The sequence below is a fragment of the Nomascus leucogenys genome, chromosome 8 (assembly GCF_006542625.1).
Source record: "Nomascus leucogenys isolate Asia chromosome 8, Asia_NLE_v1, whole genome shotgun sequence".
Taxonomy (NCBI): Eukaryota; Metazoa; Chordata; class Mammalia; order Primates; family Hylobatidae; genus Nomascus; species Nomascus leucogenys.
The window spans coordinates 44316061-44336748 of record NC_044388.1 but is presented as its reverse complement, the minus strand read 5'-3'; the positions used below and the strand labels follow the sequence as shown (position 1 = coordinate 44336748).

The 20688-nt window shown below is 39.4% G+C and overlaps 1 protein-coding gene across 2 annotated transcripts in view; it reads left to right on the top strand.

The window, feature by feature from the left end:
* Window positions 1–20688, top strand: part of LOC100603789 (A disintegrin and metallopeptidase domain 3-like) — a 72340-nt gene that overhangs the window by 32106 nt on the left and 19546 nt on the right. Inside the window, exons 12-16 of one of the 2 annotated variants that reach the window (XR_004031322.1) lie at window positions 923–1017; window positions 15713–15811; window positions 16538–16733; window positions 17220–17307; window positions 17574–17754. Coding sequence is in view for 1 of the 2 variants with exons in the window: in XM_030817168.1 (XP_030673028.1) it covers window positions 15713–15811; window positions 16538–16733; window positions 17220–17307; window positions 17574–17754 (564 nt within the window). In the remaining variant the exon portion in view is untranslated. The remainder of the gene's footprint in view (window positions 1–922; window positions 1018–15712; window positions 15812–16537; window positions 16734–17219; window positions 17308–17573; window positions 17755–20688) is intronic. The other variant, XM_030817168.1, reaches the window with a different exon arrangement.

Genomic DNA, 20688 nt, shown 5'->3' with positions numbered 1-20688 from the left:
CCTAATTTTTCACCCTTTTCTCTATCCAGAAAGTAAATTCTATCCATATTTTTAATTTAACAATATCATTTTATAATTTGACCGTAGTTTTTATCAGCTTTGAATTTTAGACCGTTTAAAAAATGTAGCATAATCTTCTGGGACTGTTTTCTTCATCCCCTATATTACTAACAATATCCATGTAATTTTGTGTGACGTAGCCCATTTATTCACTTTTTGTGTAATAATCCATTATGTATGGACATATACAATTACTGATTTTTTCTATTTATGAGCAGTTGGAGTGTTCATAGGTTTTTTTCCCCCTCCCATTCTGAAGAGTTTTATTATGTCTTGTACTTAACTCTTGATGTACATAAGAGTCTTCTGGCTACATACCTAGGTGTAGAATTTCTGGGTTATCAAGTGGGTAGATCATGCCTTAGCAATGGGAAATTTATTTCAAAAATAAATGTGCTAATTAACACATCCCATGGCTGTTTACTGTATAACAGGTTGTTTATTTTATACCTGATTTAGCACATAGTATTGCCAGACTTTGTCATTTTTGCCAGTGTATTTGTACATAATATTATCTCTTTGTGTTTTCAATTAGACTTTCCTTAATTGCTAGTAAAATTGATTATATCTTCATAGTTTGACTAACCCTATAAGTTTTCTTTGCTGTGAAATGGCTGTTCTTTCCTGTGAAAGGTTTATTTGATTTGTATTTTCATCTATTAAGTATTTTTTCCTTTTTTTTTTTTTTTTTTTGGAGTTGGAGTTTCGCTCTTGTCACCCAGGCTTGAGTGCAGTGGTGTGATCTCAGCTCACTACAACCTCTGTCTCCCGGGTTCAAGCGATTCTCCTGCCTCAGCCTCTGGAGTAGCTGAGATTACAGGTACCTGCCACAACACCCAGCTAATTTTTGTATTTTTAGTAGAGACAGGATTTCACCATGTTGGCCAGGCTAGTCTCAAACTTCTGACCTCAGGTTATCCACCTGCCTCGGCCCCTCAAAGTGCTGGGATTACAAATGTGAGCCACCATGCCTCACCCTTTTCCTTTCTATTTATTTATATATTCTTATGCTGATTAATATATGTTAAATGTCTTTCATATTCTTACATTTTCTTCAATATAATTTTTATGTAAACAATTTAACTACTTAAAACATTAATGTGTTTCCATTGAAAACTGCATTATTTCAGCTTCATAATATGTTTTTGTTTGACTAGTAAAAGTTTTGCTCTTTCTTTCACGGAAGCTCTTTTTTTCTTCAGTTTTCACTCCATGCTTTGATATGGATATATTTGACTATTATATTTCAAGACCACTAATATTTCCTTTTATTAAGAGATCCAGTGAATTTTTCATTGCAATATTTGACATCTTTAAAATTTCCATTTGGTTCTTTTTTTAAAGATATCTTCCACTCGTAAAAAGAAAAACTTTAGAGAAATATAGCAGTTTATTGAAGCGCAGCATGATTCATGAATTAAACAGCACTCAGAACCAGGAGAGCTTCATCTTAACAATACTGTGTGGGAGATCTTAAGCCATAATTGGCCATCTAAGCCACACCTGCATTCCTGACCCAAAGAAAACATAAAATAATAAATGACCCATTGTTTTAAGCCTCTAAGTATTTGCCACGCAGCAAATACTTACAGATAACACATAGGACTTAATGTGTCTTGTTCTGTTTTTCTCAAGATATTTGGCATACTTTTTATCATTTTCATTTAGATCTGCAATCAGTTTGTAGTTTGTGTGTGTGTGTGTGTATACACACACATATACACATAAAGATATAAAATTAAACATTCACAATTTATTTGAAGACTGTCCTTTCTTTATTACACTGAATCATAACCTTGATCATCAATCAAGTGAACATTTGTGCATGTTTCTGCTTTTGCTCCTCTTGTACCAATAGTACACTATCTTAATAAATACACATTTCTTTTTTTTATTATACTTTAAGTTCTAGGGTACATGTGCACAACGTGCAGGTTTGTTACATATGTATACATGTGCCACGTTAGTGTGCTGCATCCATTAACTCGTCATTTACATTAAGTATATCTCCTAATGCTATCCCTCCCCTCTCCCCCAACCCCACAACAGGCCCTGGTGTGTGATGTTCACCATTATTCTGAGCAAACTATCTCAAGGACAGACAACCAAACACCGCATGTTCTCACTCATAGGTGGGAAATGAACAGTGAGAACACTTGGACATAGGATAAATACACATTTCTTATTAACTTATGAGATATTGTATTGTATATTCCTCACACTGTTTTTCTGGTTCATAGTTGTCTTGGGTATTTTGGGCCCTTTGAATTTTATTGTAAATTTCTGACTTTTTCTCAATTGGTACCAAAAATAAAGTAGACTCACCTCCTGAAAGATATTGCATCAAATCTTTAGATATATTTGAGGTGTACACCTCCATTTATTTATGTCTGATTTTTTTTCCTCGCATCATTTTGTAGTGGGAGGAAGTTATTATTTCCTGTGGGAGGAAATCTATTTCTGAAGTGTTCATAGTAATAGCTAACGGTTTTTGCCAGGAGGATTACTGAGTTGACAGGTCCAGCAAGCCATATAATTCAGAGGGGTGGCTATGGGCTTGAGCAAAATACATAAGAGAGTCTTTCTTTTCCTTGACAGTAATGGAGACATCCATATATAACAAGATGTGGCTAAAGGAAACTATATTAGTGTGCAGAACTTTATCTTGGGTAGTGGCTGCCTACCTATAACATCAACAAATCATGTACAGAGGGACATGGAGAGTGGAAGAGTAGGCACCGGAGACTTGGTAAGGTGGGAGGGTGGGAGGAGCATAAGGGACAAGAAAACACCTTTTGGGTACAAGGTACTCTATTTGGGTGATGGGTACACCAAAAGCCCAGATGTGACCAAAACTGCACTTGTACCCCCTAAATCTATAGAAATAAAAAGTAAGATCCTTTATAAAAGAAAAGAGAGAAAGGTCTCAGGTTAAGGTTTTCTTAGGAAAAGTTTCCTTAAGAGGGGTACCCAGTACTTAGGTTAAGAGCAGTGGTGATAGCCTGGAACAAGATGATCACCAAAGCATTGTGAGTTGACAGGGCCAGCCCAAATGTCCCACGAATGAGAGCTGAGAGTTTAATTTTTTCTCCTTCTACTCTTAACTCCCCAGGGTCTAAGGTGTTCATTATCCACCTGCCATAGCTGCTCTTGTTTCATAGCCACATGATCAGATAACCAGTGTCTGTAGCAACCACTTTACCCTTTCTCCTTGCTCATCACACAAAACCAAAACAAATAGCTGGGTCCATCCCTAGGTAGTTTGGCAGTTTGTTTCTTGTATACCTTATGCCATCTTAAAACATCTCCTATCCACTGATGTGTGGGCCAAAGTCTCATCTATGATCTATGAACAAAAGACTGTGAGGTCCACAGAGGAAAGAAAGGATACTTTACTTTAGAGGGAGAAGCAATCCACAGCTTGGGAAATGCCCTTTCAGGGAAAATCAAAAGTGCATGTTCTGCAGAAGGAAGGGGGAACTGATACATATCTTACAGAGTCAGCCTTACCTGCATATTAAGCAGGGTTGGGGGAAAGCTATAAATATTCGTGAGGGAAGTCAAGTGCCTGCACAGTGGGTGAAAATATATGTAACATGCATTCAATGTTCACTTTAGGGTAGGGTTTTAGCATTAAAATGAGGCAGAATTTGGCTTTTTATATCAAAAAGAACCAATCGGACACAAAGATAGTCTGTGCATAGTCTCTGTAAACTGCTTAAAACTGGCTTGAGATTTGTGGCTGTTTATCAATAAAGGACCAGTCCTCTGTCCAGTTGGAGTTATGGCAGGACTGCAAGGTGCAGGCGTCGGGGGTGTTGGGGGTGTTGACTAGCATTAGCAGCCTGTCAGGGTCAGTTGGGAAATTTTGCAGCTGTGGTTGTTTCAGAAATGCTTTTCAGGGGTTTATTTCTGCTTAATTACCAGAGAGAAATCTTACGGCAATTAATAGCAATTAATAACACTGGGGTATGTGACTGATACTCCATCCTGCTAGCGATGAGATTCTGTTTTTTGCTAAATCTCATTTTAGCCACAGGGAGTCCATTTTGTCTGTCTGTTGGAATATATATTCATTGTTTTCCCTGTTAGTTGAAACCTGCTGTAGGCAGCCTTGATGACCAATTTACACCATGTCCCATATTGGTGCCAGGGTGGCATGGCTACCTGTCCTGAGTGTATCAAGTCCCTTGAAGGGACCCATGTGGCAGAGAGACTTACAGCTAATTGTATAACTTAGGCCAGGCAGGGGAAAAGGGTAGACAGGTCAAAAATATCTTGTTGGAGGTGGGAGAAAACTGCAGTCTGGCAGGAAGATTATTAAAATATTTTACAGAGACTAAGTAAACAAGCTTGTGGCTGGTACCTTTCAGTGAAATACTTAACAGACTCCAGTTACACAGGGAAGTCATAGGCATTAGGGTTACAGTTAAAACTCTCTATTTATGGGAGATTGTAACACTTGTTTTTAACTAGCACAGCTGTCTTCGTACATATACACATTCCTGCACCAGAATGGCACTGTAGGGATGAGACTGTAGCTAGGTTTATAGGTTTATTTTATCCATCAGTTGAACACCTTATGCTGCCATAATTCTGGTTTTAACAGTAGACTTACAGCAGTTGCATATATATATACACACACACACACACACATATATATATATATATATCAAGTAATTTAACTATTAGGAAGAAAAGTATGATGAAGACTGTGATTATAACAAGCACTTGAATGTCAGCTCAAAAAGAATTTTCCAGGCTGACAGGAAGCCTACTAAATAGATGGAGAGGATCAGTAGTTTGCATATCTCATAACGATTTAGCTTGCTTGGAAATTCTTTTTATAGGAACCTCTATATGTAAGTGTAACCAGTTACATGGGCCACTGCTCAGACTCGTCTCTGTTTGGCTAGAAGAAAATTTAAGGCAATTCTATTATTTAGTATTACTTGAGCAAGGGAGTCCAGAAACTTTTTGTTGCACTCTAAGGCTTTCTGCAGTGTCATTCGCTATCTAACCAATGGTAGTGGATAGGTTTTTGAATTATATCTCTAGTAACATAAACCCAAGCACTTAGAAGTAATAGTTCTAGGATGTTTTTACCTATATTATCTTTACATCCTGTTAGCATAGACCTTTTAGTTTTACAATAAAGAGAGAATGGGGGTCTTTTCATAAGCAAGCCTGAACCTTTTATATGTAAGCTGCTAAGGCAATGGTGTGACCATCCCTATCCAGGCAGATCAGGCCCTATGTCGCATATAAACACAAAGCCTGGTGAAGGCACAAGAGATGCCCTCAAGGGTGTGTTCACTAATGCATTTATTCATGATAAATGTTGACAGTGTTGAATTGAATCATGAATCATTTGAATAGTAAGGACATACCTTTCTTTATTCAATTTAGACTATATTTATCTATCCAGTAGTTTAAAGATTGAGGAGGCCTACTGGTATAGAATGGGTTTCTAACATCAATAACATGGGACAAATTAAACCAAGAGGTGGTAATATTTGAGTCTTGAGGCAATTGGACTCAGAGTCAACAGGGAAAGCAGTTGATCCAGATAAGTGGTGATGTTAAGGATACATGAGAAGTCAGTGACAAGTATTGTCAATGGCACATGTTTACCATGATTGATTGTGGGAAGTTATTCGTGAATCTAACCATCTGATATGTTTCTTTTTGTAACAACACTTTAGGACAGCTTAGCCAAAGTGTTATCATGTCAGTCTATACAGTGAGACAAAGGGACAGTTATAAAGAAGAGAGTAAAATTTATTTTGAACTGGACTAATCAACACAACCATTCACAAAGCTCTGGAACAAAGAGTTTAGCCAGACAAAACGTCTTATAGTTTTGCAAAGGCTTATGGGTGTCTAAGTATTGGAATACACGGAACTATCCCAGCATGGCATAAGATATCCAGGATAGACAAGATTGCTAATGTTATAATAATGGAAACAGTTATAAAGTAATCATAAAGGCTGGGCATGTTAGCTTAGAATAAGTGAGGCAAAGATAAGTGTTCTATTTTACATTGGATAGTAACAATCGTGAAAACTCCTAAAGTGATAAGAAGAATGACTATTGTAAGGTAAATATAAACATTGATTCATCCAGACCACATAGGCTTGGAGTTTTGTAAGGGGCAGTCTACCTCCGTTGTCATCCTTTTCTTGTCTTGGCATTGAGGCTTTAGTCAACCTGAGCTTGGTGTCAGATATTGCTGCTGAAGTCCAGTTCTCAGCAGAGTCTGGTGTTGTTTTTAGATGAGATGTGTATACTCAGGAGTTAATGACCTGTACCTTAGCAGCATAATGGGTTAATTAAGTGTACTTGAAATGGACCTTTCTAGTGGGATTGGAGGGAATCATTCAGCAATATCTCTTCTAATATATAAAGTCCTTAGGCTGGACATTATGATATTGGGGTTCATCTCCTGGTTGATGACTGTAAAGGGATTCACAACCAGCTGTTAGTCTTTACAGCCTTAACAAGTCCTCTAGGACTTGGCAGTAGGTCAGGAGATCTCCTTGTATCTGAGTAGGGGTAAACATTTCTTTGGTTAAATATATGGATTGACCTGTGACCGCCTCAAAAGGGGAAAAGCAACTCTGGTGGGGATGGACTTCACAATTACCAAAACCAGAGGAAGAGCTGTGGGCCAGGGCAGATTGAAGCTGCTTGTAATTTTAGCCAATTGAGTTAAATATTCTCTTGGCTCATTCCACAAGCCCAAAAGATTGGGTGTGGTAAGCGCCACCGAAATGTCGTAGAATAGGCCAAACATTAGCAACTCATTTTAATACTTGGCCAGTAAAATGAGTTCCCTGATCACTATGGAACTTGGTGGAGACTCCATAGGTAGAGATAATTTTCTCATGAAGTACTTCTTTGGCTACTGGCATCACTGTGGCTTGTCTGCAGGGGAAAGCTTTCCCCCAGTAAAACTACATATCTATCATGACAAGAACGTATTTGTATCACTGAGAAAGGGAAAATTGGATAAAGTCAATAGTCAGTTTTAGAAAGGCCCTTTTCGCATTGGGAATTTGCCTAGGGTAGCCCTTAAGGACTTCCCTGCATTGTATAAGGGTGAATTTTGCCTAATATGTTAACTTGAGAAGCAATCCCCAACAGCACTGTTGACACCGTTGGATCCTTTGGTCAGAACTCTAATGGTGGGGTTATATATAAAAGTAAAAGTGACCCTTGGTAAATTTTCTAGAAGGACTGAATGTCTGTTAGGTTTAGCCCATAGTTGGGATCTGGGATTATAGGTACAGCCTTGTTTTGTCTAATTTTCCTTTCCAAGTTCTGAGCACCTTTTTTGAGATGTTGTTTCAAGAGATTTTTAGAAGAAACAGGATGTAAGGATGGAGCCTGGATTAAGACAGGCATAACAGAAGAGGGGGTATTGTTTAAGGCTGCAGACTTAGCTGCACTCTCAGCTAGATGTTTGTCTTTGCTGTTTTCGGTATGTCTAAAGGAATTGCCTTAAATTTTAATCATGGTCAGAGTCCTAGGAACTTGAATGGCGTCAAGAAATGACAAAATGTGGTCTCTTTCTGAGGAGCAGTCCAGAAGAGGTTAGAAATCCTCTGTTTCCAGAGAATTCCAAAGTCATGAGCAACCCAAAAAGCATATCTGCTATCTGTGTAAATGTTTGCAGTTTTATCTTTGCCCAACAGGCAAACTCGGCTAAGAGCATGGAATTCTGCCTGTTGGGCAGAAGGCCTGATTCAATAGTTTCTGTCAGGGAAACAACTGCAAACCTAGCTTAATAGAAGCCAGTAGGGTCTCTGAAAGAAGGCCCATCAATCTACCAGACAAAATCAGGATTGGGTAAGGGCGTTTCCTTTAAATTCATATGAGGTGAAAGAAGAGTGTAAAGGTAATGCAGACATAGAGAATCTTCTGGTGAAGATAAAAGAGGGGCAGAGTTAAGGTGATTACAATGGAAAATAGGTTGGGAAAGAGAAGTATTTCATAGGCAGTCAATCGACTGGCTGAAAGATACTGGATTTGGCGAGAAGTAAGAAGGGCTTTAACTGAGTGAGGAGCATAAACAGTGAGAGGAAATCCCATTACTATTTTCTCGGTGGCTTTTATAAGGACGGTGGTTGTGGCAACTGCCTTTAAACATGGTGGTAGCCCCAGATAGAGACAATCCAGTTTGGCATTCTAGTAACCAGTTGGGTAAATTATTACCCCCATGTGGTTGAGTTCAAACTCCCTCTTGCTCATGAACAAAAAGGGGAAAAAGGGAGGTCATAAATAGTGTCCCAAATTGGGGGGGTGTGTTGGGCAGAGGACAGCTTATCTTTCAGAGACTTGTTCACCATTGGTAGCCCAGGTAAGGAGGTCAGGAGAAGAGGCCTTAATCAGGGTATATAAATGTTGTGCCAGTAAAGAAAAATTAGTGTTCTAAGCTCTGCAATAGTCCCTGGGTCCCAGAAAGCCCCTAAGTTTTGTCTTCTCATAGTGGGAATGGTGAAGAAAAATATGCCTTGAAGGCAGAAAGGGTTAATGTTGAGTCCCAAGGGGTCAGCAAATGTCCAAGAGATTTAATTGTCAGCAACACTGTAGTTTATCTTTAGAATCTTTATGGCCCTTAAGACATAGCTGGTGAAGTAAATGCAGAGTGTCCGTGAGACAGGTATTTCATAAGGGAGAATGTAAAAGCAAATCACCAATGTATTGCAATAGAGTTGAGCTATGTGAGAAGGTTATGTCTTTTTTTTTTAATTATACTTTAAGTTCTGAGATACATTTGCAGAACATGCAGATTTGTTACATAGGTATACATATGCCATGGTGGTTTGCTGCACCCATCAACCCGTCATCTACATTAGGTATTTCTCCTAATGCTAAACCTCCCCTAGTCCCCCATCTCCCCAACAGAACCTAGTGTGTAATATTCCCCTCCCTGTGTCCATGTGTTCTCATTGTTCACCTCCCGCTTATGAGTGAGAATATGCAGTGTTTGGTTTTCTGTTCCTGTGTTAGTTTGCTGACAATGATGGTTTCCAGCTTCATCCATTTCCCTGCAAAGGACATGAACTCCTCCCTTTTTTATGGCTGTTTAGTATTCCATGGGGTATATGTGCCACATTTTCTTTATCTAGTCTATCCAATCTATCTACTGGTGGGCATTATTTGGCTTGGTTCCAAGTCTTTGCTATTGTGAACAATGCTGCAATAAACATACATATGCATGTGGCTTTATAGTAGAATAATTTATAATCCTTTGGGTATATACCTAGTAATGGGATCTCTGGGTCAAATGGTATTTTTCTAGTTCTAGATCCTTGAGGAATCGCCTCACTGTCTTCCACAATGGTTGAACTAATTTACACTCCCACCCACAGTGTAAAAGCATTCCTATTTCTCCACATCCTCTCCAGCATCTGTTGTTTCCTGACTTTCTAATGATCACCATTCTAACTGGTGTGAGATGGTATCTTAATGTGGTTTTGATTTGCATTTCTCTAATGACCAGTGATGATAAGCTTTTTTTCATATGTTTGGTGGCCGCATAAATGTCTTCTTTTGAGAAGTGTCTGTTCATATCGAGAAGGTTGTGTCTTTTAAGAAGGTTATGTCTTACAGGCTGCTATAAGATCTGGGAAAAGTAGCTGGGCTTTCAGTGCATCCTTGAGGGTGCACTGTTCAGGTGAACTGATGGCCCTTCCATGTGAAGGCAAAAAGAAATGGATTCTTGGGGTCGACTGGGATGGTGAAAAAAAGTACTACAGAGATCAATGGTGGAAAAATATTGAGTGTTAGAATGTATATTGGATAAGAGGGTATGTGGAACAGGCACAACAGGATGCAAGGGAATAAAATGTTATGAATAGCTCTAAGATCCTGGGCAAGTCTCCATCCCTTTCTATTAGCTTAGAAACAGGTAGAAGGGGTATGTTACAGGGACTGGTACAAAGGGACTATTAAGTCCCTTGAAAATGAAATTACTGACAATAGGTTCTATACCAGCTAAAGCCTCATGGTGGAGGGGATATTATTTTATGTTCAGTAGAGGTTTGTTAGGATCTATTTGTGTAGAAATGGGTGGTGCTGACTGGATCGGGCTGACATTGGTATTGATTTATTCCCAAAGGGTTTCAAACAGTTACTTTAGAGCTGGATGCCCAGAATCAAATGGATGACTGGAGACTAATAAGGGGAATATATGGCTGAGGTCAGAGGCTGAAGCCTCAGGCAAGAAGACCTTTAAAACAATGTCTCTCTTATAGGTAAAAGAAAAACAAGCTTGGTGTTTTTCAAGAAAGTCCCTTCCTATTAGGTGTATTGGGGCAAAACGAAGAAGTGAAAAGCTGCAATGCCAGTAAGAGGCCCTAGTTGATAAGAAACTAGTTCAGACTTGAAGATAGTCTTAGATTGGTTAGTGACTCAGCCATTTGAATAGCTTGGTCACTCTGGGTGGTTGTATTTTAAAAGGAGTCAAGGGTTAAGCATAGATGCAGTGTCTATTAGGGCTTAGACTATTCTGTTGCTAATTTTTAAGATAAACCTCTCCCAACCAATTGACTGAAAGGAGAGGAAAAATCCCCCAGGTTTCCCTGAAGTACCCCTAGTTCTGATCAATAATTATTTCTCTTATTGTTTCTGCAGAAGGGGGTTTCTTTACCTTATTGGTGTCCTTCTGGAGCCCTCATTTATATTTTTTACAGTCTCATTTCAAATGCCAGAAAAAGCAAATTATACCTCTTGCAACAGATGAAACTAATTTCTAACTATTAAATGGAATTTGCTGATCTGGGAGAGACTTTATGAGTTGTTGAATATGCAAGGCCATGAGTTTATCTGTCTTTCTTGCCATTCTAGTGCCTTGGTGGCTTTAGCCTTTTTTTTTCTTTTCTAGGATTTTAGAGAGGCGATTGGCCAAAGAAGCTATATCATAGGGTCTCTTAGAAGGCCAATTGGGATCATATTGCTTAACCAGGGTGCTAAGGGCTTTAACTTACTTGAGGGAAAGTGAGTTAAAAAAGATTTATAATATCATCAGTTAGATCACTGATACCAGAATTTTGTAGAAAGCCTTTTGAATCGGCCGGGAGCGGTAGCTCACGCCTATAATCCCAGCACTTTGGGAGGCCAAGGTGGGTGGATCACCTGAGGTCAGGAGTTTGAGAGCAGCCTGGCCAACATGGTGAAACCTCTTCTCTACTAAAAAATACAAAAAAAAAATTAGCTGGCTGTGGTGGTATGAACCTGTAATCCCAGCTACCCAGGAGACTGAGGCTGGAGAACCACTTGAACCCAGGAAGCAGAGGTTGCAGTGAGCCAAGATTGTACCACTCCACTCCAGCCTGGGCAACAGAGCAAGACTCTGTCTCAAAAAAAAAAAAAAAAAAGAAGAAAAAGAAAAAAGAAAGCCTTTTGAATCAGTCAAAGGAATCAATGACATATTTGTCTTTTTTCTGAGTCAATGGCATTCCAATTAGTTTGTCAAGGAAAGAGCACTGAGATGGCTTTAATCAATTCAACAATTGTTTTTCTCACCGCTTCAAAGGCTATTTTCTTAGTGTGCTGAAAATCATCTTGGGGCTTAGTCCAGTCAGCTGAACACATCCATCCTTGGGTTAAGACATTTTCCACTAAGATTTGAATCAACTAGTGAACATCAGGAGGTCCTGGCTGGTAAACATTTATAATCAAAGTAAAGCAACATTCAAACTCAAGCGAGTCTATTTTAGGATTAGAAAAATCTTTGACTAACGCTAGAAAGCTGAGACTTTGTCCCAGGACAGTAAGATGTAATTTGCAAGCCTAGTTAGCAATCCCTTTAAAAGGTGTGATCAGAGGGGTTGCAGAATTAGCATCTGGAGGGGGTTGCTCATGAATAGAAGGTGAAGGAAAGAAAGGCAGCTCAGAGAGAAGTGATTGGCAACAAGGGGCTAATGCATATGGGGGTAGCATTGGTAGAGTTCAAGGAGAAAGGCAAGAAGGCACAGTGTCCTTTTTAGTTTTGGATTTAGGGTCCGATTTAGAAGAATTTTCAAATTTTTTAAGATCTTGATTAAGTTTTGATTTAGTCTCTTTTAAAGGGGCAACTAGGGATCCTTGATTTCACTTTGAGCTTTCATTTTAGCAACTGAAAAAGACCTCCCACTGCTTTTGAGAGGTTTGGAATCTTCTGTTCTTTATTGCACACGTAGATAAACTGATTGAGACATGTTAAAAGTTCCCCATTGTGACCAAGAAAGCTTTTTAAGTCATACCGACTTATTTTTATCCAGGACACCAAATATTAACAAGAATTTTTCCTATAGTTTTTAAACATGTAAACCTCCAGAGTCTCTGACAGCAGTTGGTCCAAAACCATTTCCATACTGGGTAAGTTATACACAGTACTCATCTAAAGAAGGTGGCCTTCCCAGTGCAATGTCAGTGCAGGCATCCCTGCTGGACTGCAGGTAGTTCTAGGCCACAGCTGAATGGGCAGACCTTTCTTAAAGAAAACATTTCCCTAGGTTTCAATCTAAAAGCCTGAACTCTTAGATTCAATAGCGCTTACCCAGTTCTTGCCCAGTGTGACCAGGATGCAACTGAACTTAGGAATTTTTCAAGGAAGTGCCAAGAAAGAAATCAGGGGCCACTTTGGATCCCATCCCATGTTGCCAGAATTGTTAACAAAAGACTTTGATATCCATGAAGGAAGAAAAGGAAAAGATTATTTTCAGAGGGAGAAGCAATCTGCAGATTGGGGAACATAGCTTCCAGTGAAAGCCAAAAGTTCATTCTCTGCAGAAAGGAAGAGGGAGGTGGTATATATGTCTTACAGGGTCAGCTTTACGCACATACTGAGCAAGAAATCTATGAATATTCATGAGGGAAGTCAGGTGCGTGTAGAGTGAGTAAACATTCATGTAACATATGTTCTACATTCACTTCACTTTTAATTAGCACCAAAATGAGGTGGAATTTGGCTCTTTATGTCAAAAGGGGACCGTAGGGCACAAAGACAGTTTGTGCGCAATCTCTATAAGTTGCCTGAAACTGGCTTGAAGTTCGTGAGTGTTTATCAATAAAGAATGTTTATAAGACCAATCTTCTGTCCAGTTGGAGTTGTGGCAGGACCACAAGGTGCGAGAGAGGTTTATCAGCTGGCATAGAATTAACTATACCAGAATACATGACTACCCTTTCATTTTGCTAGCCATGATATTCTGGTTTCTGTTGTGTCTCATTTTAGCCACAAGGAGTCGATTGGGGAGGACTGCCAATATGTCTGTTAGGGGATACTTTAAGAACCTATAAAATCAACACAAGTTATTTACCTACAAGCACAGCATACACAACCCCATTTTGAAAAGGAGAAATAGAAAAGAAGAAATGGGTAACAGGCCTCAAGCAAGTCTGAAACCCAAGAGAGCCAATGATGGGCATTCAGATTCCTGAATAATTTCCTTTGATGACATGTCCTGCATCTTCTATAAACAGGTACAGTGGGCTGCAGGACATTGGGTCGCCCCATCCCTATGGTTTGGCTGGGCTCAATCAACCCAACACCACCAGGCTGGCATTGCATGCTGGTTGCTGTATAGTTCTGGGGTCTCTGTGATAGTTCCACTGTCACAATTCCACTAGGCACTGCTCTGGGGGGACTCTGTGGTGGCTTTGCCCTTGCAACAAGTCTCTGCCAGGCCTCCAGGCTTTCAAGGACATCCTTTGAAATCTGAGTGGGAGCTGCCATGCTTCCACAGTTCTTACTTTCTGCAAGCCTGCAAAATTAGCACCATGTGGATTCCACCAAGGTTAATGACTTATACCATCTGGAGCTGCGATAGAAGCTGTACCTATGGCCATTGCAGCTGAGGCCATGGTAGCTGCAGGGCATTGTGCAGCAGGGCCAGGAGCAGCATCCTGAGGTGGAATCGGTCAGTGAGCTCATGGAGAGTGCCCTGGGCTTGTCCTCCGAAGCCATTCAGCCCTCCTAGGCATCTGGGCCTCGAAGGTATCTGAAATGCCTTTGGGGCCTTTCTTTCATTGCTTGAGGAATAGCACTTGGCTTTTGTATTAGTCCATTCTCTCAATGCTATAAAGAAATACTTGGTACTGGGTAACTTATAAAAAAAGAAAAAAGGTTTAACTGGTTTATCGTTCTGCTGGCTCTACAGGAAGCATGGCTGGGGGAGGCCTCAGAAAACTTACAATCATGTCAGAAGGTGAAGGGGAAGTAGGCGTATTTCACATGGCCGGAGCAGGAGGAAGAGAGAGAGAAGGAAAAGGTGCTACACACTTTTAAACAACCAAATCTTGTGAGAACTCTATCATGAAAACAGCTCCACAGTGGGATGGTGTTAAACCATGAGAAGCTACCCCTGTGATTCAGCCACCTCCCACTAGACCCCACCTCCAACACTGGGGATTACAACTGACATTGTAGGGAGAATTGGGCAGGAACACCGATCCTAACGGTATCAGCTTTCTTGTATCTTTGTTAATCTCTTAAGCAAAGGTGTCCCTGTGCTACATCCTTGGTTTTCTCTCCTGTAAATGCGCTTTCCTTCCTTACTATATTGCCAAACTATGAGTTTTTCAAGTTTTTCTGCTCTATTCCCCTTTTCTGTAGCAGTTTACAATAAGAAATTAGAAGCAACCACACAACATTCTGAGAACTTTGCTACGTAAAATTTCTTCTGCCAGATATCCTAGTTCATCACTCTTAAGTTTGGCCTTCTACAAACCCCTGAGGCATGGTCATAGTTCAGCCAAGTTCTTGGCCAGTTTATAGCAAGGATGGCCCTTGCTTCCAAAACCTTGTTCTTCAGTTTCATCTTAACCTCATGAGAATGACCTTTTCTATCTATATTTCTATCAACATTCTGGTCATAAGCATTTATCTAATCTCTAAGAAGTTTAAAACTTTCCCTCATCTTCTTGTCTTTTAATCCCTAATAAGAATCTGTGCTTTTTATTCATATTTATTTATTGATATACAATCTTGCCCTGTCACCCAAGCTGGAGTGTAGCGGCCTGATCTCAGTTCATTGCAACCTCCACCCCAACTGACTCAAGCGATCCTCCCATCTCAGCCTCCCAAATAGCTGGGACCAAAGGCACACACCACCATGCTCGGCTAATTTTTGGTATTTTGGGTATAGAAGGGGTCTCGTCATGTTGCCCAGGCTGGTTTCAAACTCCTGAGCTTAAGCAATCCGCCCACCTTGGCTTCTCAAAGCGCTGGGATCACAGGTGAGCCACTGCACCTGGCCAAATGTAGGCTTTTTCTATCTTGCTCCTCCAAACTCTTCCAGCCACTCCCCTTGAGAGGACTTGATGATACGGAAAAGTACTTATGGTAATAGTAAGTAAAAAAATATAAAAACCTGCGTGCATGTTTTTATAAACAAAAATAATTTTTTTTTAAATTGTGCTAAATTTTTAATAGATCAATTTCTTTAGAATGAAACTGTGAGTATTTTCATCGTCATCTTTTTTTTTTCTTTTAGGGAAAGTACATTAAGTTTAAATGAAGTGGTATAAAAATACAGAATCCAAAAGTCATGGTGTGATTAGAATCAAGCTGGAGAGATACTTTATTTTGAAAATAAGTAAAACTATTTATTTGACTAAAATTTGATGTAAAACATTTAAATCTATTGTATTTGCTTTTAGGCATGCACTCATAAAAAATGCTGTAATCCTGCAGATTGTACTCTAGTTGGATTTGCAGAATGTGGCACTGGACCATGCTGTAACAATAAAACTTGTAAGGTAAGTTTTATTACCTATTTCTTTTTCTCTCTTTCTTTCTTTCTTTTTTTTTTTTCTTCCTGAGAAGGAGTTTTGCTCTTGTTGCCCAGGCTGGAGTGCAGTGGTGCAGTCTCAGCTCACTGCAACCTCCACCTCCCAGGTTAAATGATTCTCTTGCCTCAGCCTCCCAAGTAGCTGGGATTACAGGAGCATGCCACCACACCCAGCAAATTTTTGTATTTTTAGTATAGATGGGGTTTCACCATGTTGGCCAGGCTGATCTTGAACTCCTGACCTCAGGTGATCTGCCTGCCTCAGCCTCCCAAAGTGCTGGCATTACAGGCGTGAGCCACCATACCTGGCCTTTATTACCTATTTCTAATGAGTGCTTAGATATTCCTACAGGTAATTTTTAAATAAAAACATTAATACTGATTATGTATTGGTCAGTTGTAACTGGATGATGAATGTCCAAGCAAAGAAAAATAAACACAAACTTAGGTTAAAATAGAAGATAGGTCTGGCTTCATGCTCTACTGAGTGTTTGTTTCAAACAGGATTTTTATTCTATGCATCTCTTGGATATTCTTGCTTTCAAGCTGACAATTCTCAAACAAGCATTCTCTTATGTAGTATAGATAGGTCATTGGAGCTCCTTGTTTAATTTAGTCCATTTCAATTCTTGGTAGTGGAGGCAAACTGGATTGAGCCTGAAAAATAAATGTATTTTTTTTCTTTCTCTCACAGATCCACGCAAGAGGCCATGTCTGCAGAAAAAGTGTAGATATGTGTGATTTTCCAGAATATTGCAATGGAACGTCTGAGTTTTGTGTACCTGATGTGAAAGCTGCTGATTTAGAATACTGCAGTAATAAGACTAGCTATTGCTTTAAAGGAGTATGCAGAGAAAGGGATAGGCAGTGTTCACAGTTATTTGGAAAATGTAATTGTTTTACCTTTTTTTTGAGGTTTATATTTAAACTGTAGCTATTCTAAAGTCAGTAACCCACCCAAGAGCCATCCCTGAAAGTGTTGTTTTACATTCAAATTTGGAAATAAAATTGCAAATCAAAGCAACTTTGAATGATGTCAAGAGTTATAATAGACCTCATAACTACAGGACGCAATAGTAGGACATTCGTCCAACTTAAGGTGGTTGTTGCAAAGGGAGTAGACTATTAGAATAGTAGATAAGAGAGCAGGTGACTGATTTCTTAATTATTTCTACACTATAACATGAATTTTTCTCTTCTCATGTGTGTAGTTTTCAGTAAGTGCTTCCCCTTGTAAAGCCAGTAGATGACATCAAAAATTTATAGCAGATTACACTGACTGGCCCTTGTTGTTGTCTAGATATCTCTCTATTGACTTACCACACTTTACCATTTAGTACTTTAATATAAGTAACTATAACTTCTTATGTTTTCAGTTTCTAAGTCTGCTAATCTTCTGTGTACAGAAGAAGTGAATTTTCAAAATGACAAATTTGGAAACTGCGGTTCCCGTTGTAATTTTTTGTACGTATTTAGAAAAGTATACATCTTCATGCATTGTGTTTTGTGTATGTACTGCAAAGAGTGACTTAAAATAAATGACAGACAGTATCTAGTATATACAGATAGACTTATTTGTTGCATTTAATATGGCATTGTGTGCTGTGAAAAGCTTTGCTGTTATGATCTGAGTAATATTTTGAATTATCCTCACTTTTGAATTGTTATTAACCTAATAATTGTGTACCTAAGTGACAAATGGGTAACTTTTTTCTGTCTTATGTTGACAGTGATATCCTTTGTGGAAAGATTGTCTGTCACTGGATACATTCAGAACTAGTACCAATGACAGACTTAGATATACAATATACTTACCTTGGAGGTCATGTATGTTTGTCCGCACATGCAAGAAATGGTTCAAAACAATCGGGGACCTATACAGAAGATATAACTGCGTGTGGTCAACACAAGGTAAATAAAATTTTTATTGATACTATATATGATGGATTTGTCTGTGAGTGTCTGAAGTGTGTGTATGAGAGGGACAGAGAAAGAGATTGAGAAGATGCTTAAATTTTCATTTATAATTAATGCTACAAATTTCAGTTACAATATCATGATCTTAAGATACACTGATCAGAATTTTGGTTGGTTAAAGAAATTCTTGCTTTACTATCTGTTATTTTTATTAAATTTTTACTACCGATATTTAAACTTGTTTCCTCTTGCTTGAGAATCTAAGACTCCCTGTTAGGCCAGGATCTGATCTGTGATGACTTGTGTAAACCAAGAACAAAACAGAATAAAATAATGCAAAAAAAAAAAATGTCAGAACAACCTGAATAACAAGAACTTTAAAGAAAACAAAACCCAAAAAAGACAAGTATTTAGTCTTGTAGTGATTGACAAAATATTAGTTTGGTTACAATTGAAGTAAAGCAATTATTTTCTCATTAACCTGCCCTCCTACTACTTCTTCCATAAGCATATTTTGTCTAAAATGTGGCCTTCAAATAAAACATGACAATAAAACATAGCATTTAAGTTTTTTTAATTTTTATTCTTCTTAAGAATTTTGAGATACCTAATAACGGCTTTTCAAACTAGTAACACTGAAAAATAAGTTGACTAATTAAAAAGTATACAATTACCACACATTTTTATAAAAATAATTTACATATAGAAATACATTTTTAAAATAAAAAGAGATAAATTTAAGTGAAAACTATACTTATCTCAGAATGGGAAAAGATATTCACACATAAAAGTAAGGAATTAATCAAAGGAACAAACAGATGCTGATTACATTGTAAGGTAATATGTCATTCCTCCAAAGACCCTTTACAACAAACTGAAAAAATATTTACTATAAATACAGAAGTATAAGTACTTAAATATATTAACTAATTTTATCTTTTATATATAAAAGATATACTAATTTTATCTTTTTTATATATATAATAGATATAGCATAACACAGAACATATTTGGTCTTTGTCTCGGATTCTTGGCACGCAGCTTCTAATGAAACCCTTGGAATTTCCTAAGTGATGGGAGTGTTTTTTGTTCTTGAGAATGAATAAACACCTTTCAGTCACACCTGAAATTGTGCTTATTTCCATCAGGTGATTTAGGGTGGGACCCCTTGCTGGCCTTAGAACAGGGCTGGTTATCAGGATGACCAAGTGATTAGAGGGTTGGAACTTTCAGCCTGACTCACTGGACTTTTGGAAGAAGAGAGGCAGGGCTGGAAATTGATCTCCACTAAAACCCTCAGACAAAGAGATTCAGTGATCTTCTGGGCTAATAAACATATCAATTTGCTGGGAGGGTGGTGCAGCTGAAGAAAGCATGGAAATTCTTCTCCTCTCCTCCAATACCTTGCCCTAAATGTATCATCCATGTAGCTGTTCTTGAGTTGTATCTTGTATAATAAACCATTAAATACAAGTAAAGTATTTTCCTGAGTTCTGTGAGCCATTCTAACATTGTTACCCTGTGGCGGGTGTCATGAGAACCCCTAATTTACATCTGGTCTGTCAGAAGTATGGTTTACCTGATACTTGCACCTGATATGGGGCCAGTCTTGCGGGACGAAGCCCCTTAGCTGGTGAGATTTAATGTGTCTTAGTCAGTTGTTGTGTTGCTATGAAGGAATACTAACGCTAGGTGACTTATAAAGGAAATAGGTTTATTTGGCTCACAGTTCTGCAGACTGAACAAGAAGCATAGTGGCAGCATCTGCTTCTGGTGAGGGCTTCATGCTGCTTCCTCTTGGTGGAAAGAGAAGGGGAACTGGTATGTGCAGAGATCACACGGTGAGAGAAGAAGCAAGAGAGAGAGGAGGGAAATTCTAGACTCCTTTAAAAAAACAAACAAACAAAAAAACCAGCTCTCATGAGAACTAACAGAAGAGAGGTCCGTCATTACTAAACAGAGATTAAACAAACAAAACAAACCCAATGGATCAACAGGACAAAAAGTTTGTTCGTCAAAAAGATAAAATTGATACACTACTGAAGCAGGGTATTTCCCCAACCCTTTCGTGGGACTCACGACACGGGTGCCCTGTTTACTTAGCCTGTTGCTCTCAACTCCTCGCTGGAGGGAGCTCAGGAGCAAACGAGGTGGGAACTGGAGTATAAGAGCACAGAAACCAGCCAGCCACTGCGGTGCTGGCAGGGGTGAACTCCGCTCGCTGGGACCTGCTGCATTCCACCCTCGCAGGAGGGAGCGTGCAGGTGAGAGGGTAAAGAAGCAGGAGCAAGTGCTTTGGGTGCAGGCAGAAACAAACTCCCTGCGGGCCCCACAGCAACATCTAAGGGGGGTGCCTGCGACCCCTGAAACTCCAGAGGACATGTTTTAGTGCCCTTTTAGCTCTGCAATCTGCAGATGGCTTAAGTGTTAACAGCTCAGTGGGCCCGCAGCTGTCCTCTGCCAGCGAGGGCAAGGGGCCAGTGTGGCAGCCTTTTGTATCCACACTCGTGGCTCCTGAGCTCTTGTCTGGCATCCAGAAAAAAAATGAGGTCACTCAAACGAATTGAAGGATGGTAAATGCGAGAGATTTTATCGCCAGTGAAAATGGCTCCCAGTGGAAAGGGGAGCTGGAAAGGGGACGAGCAGGTAATCTTCCCCTCGAGTCCGGCCATCTCCAGCTGGACTCTTCTCCAAAGTTACACCGTCAAGCTGTCCCTCTGAAGTCAAGCCACTTCTCTCCCATGTCCGGCTGTAGTCCCCAGTGTCCAGCTGCTTCTCCTCTCTGCCAGCTGAGTCTGGGGGTCTTTATAGGCACAGGGTGAGGGGGTGGGGTGGGCCATGAATATTTAGGAAAAGGCAGCATTCGAGCGGGAAAACAGGGTTATGAGTTCTCACTTTGGGCTGCGGTCTCAGGCTTTTCGGCTTGAG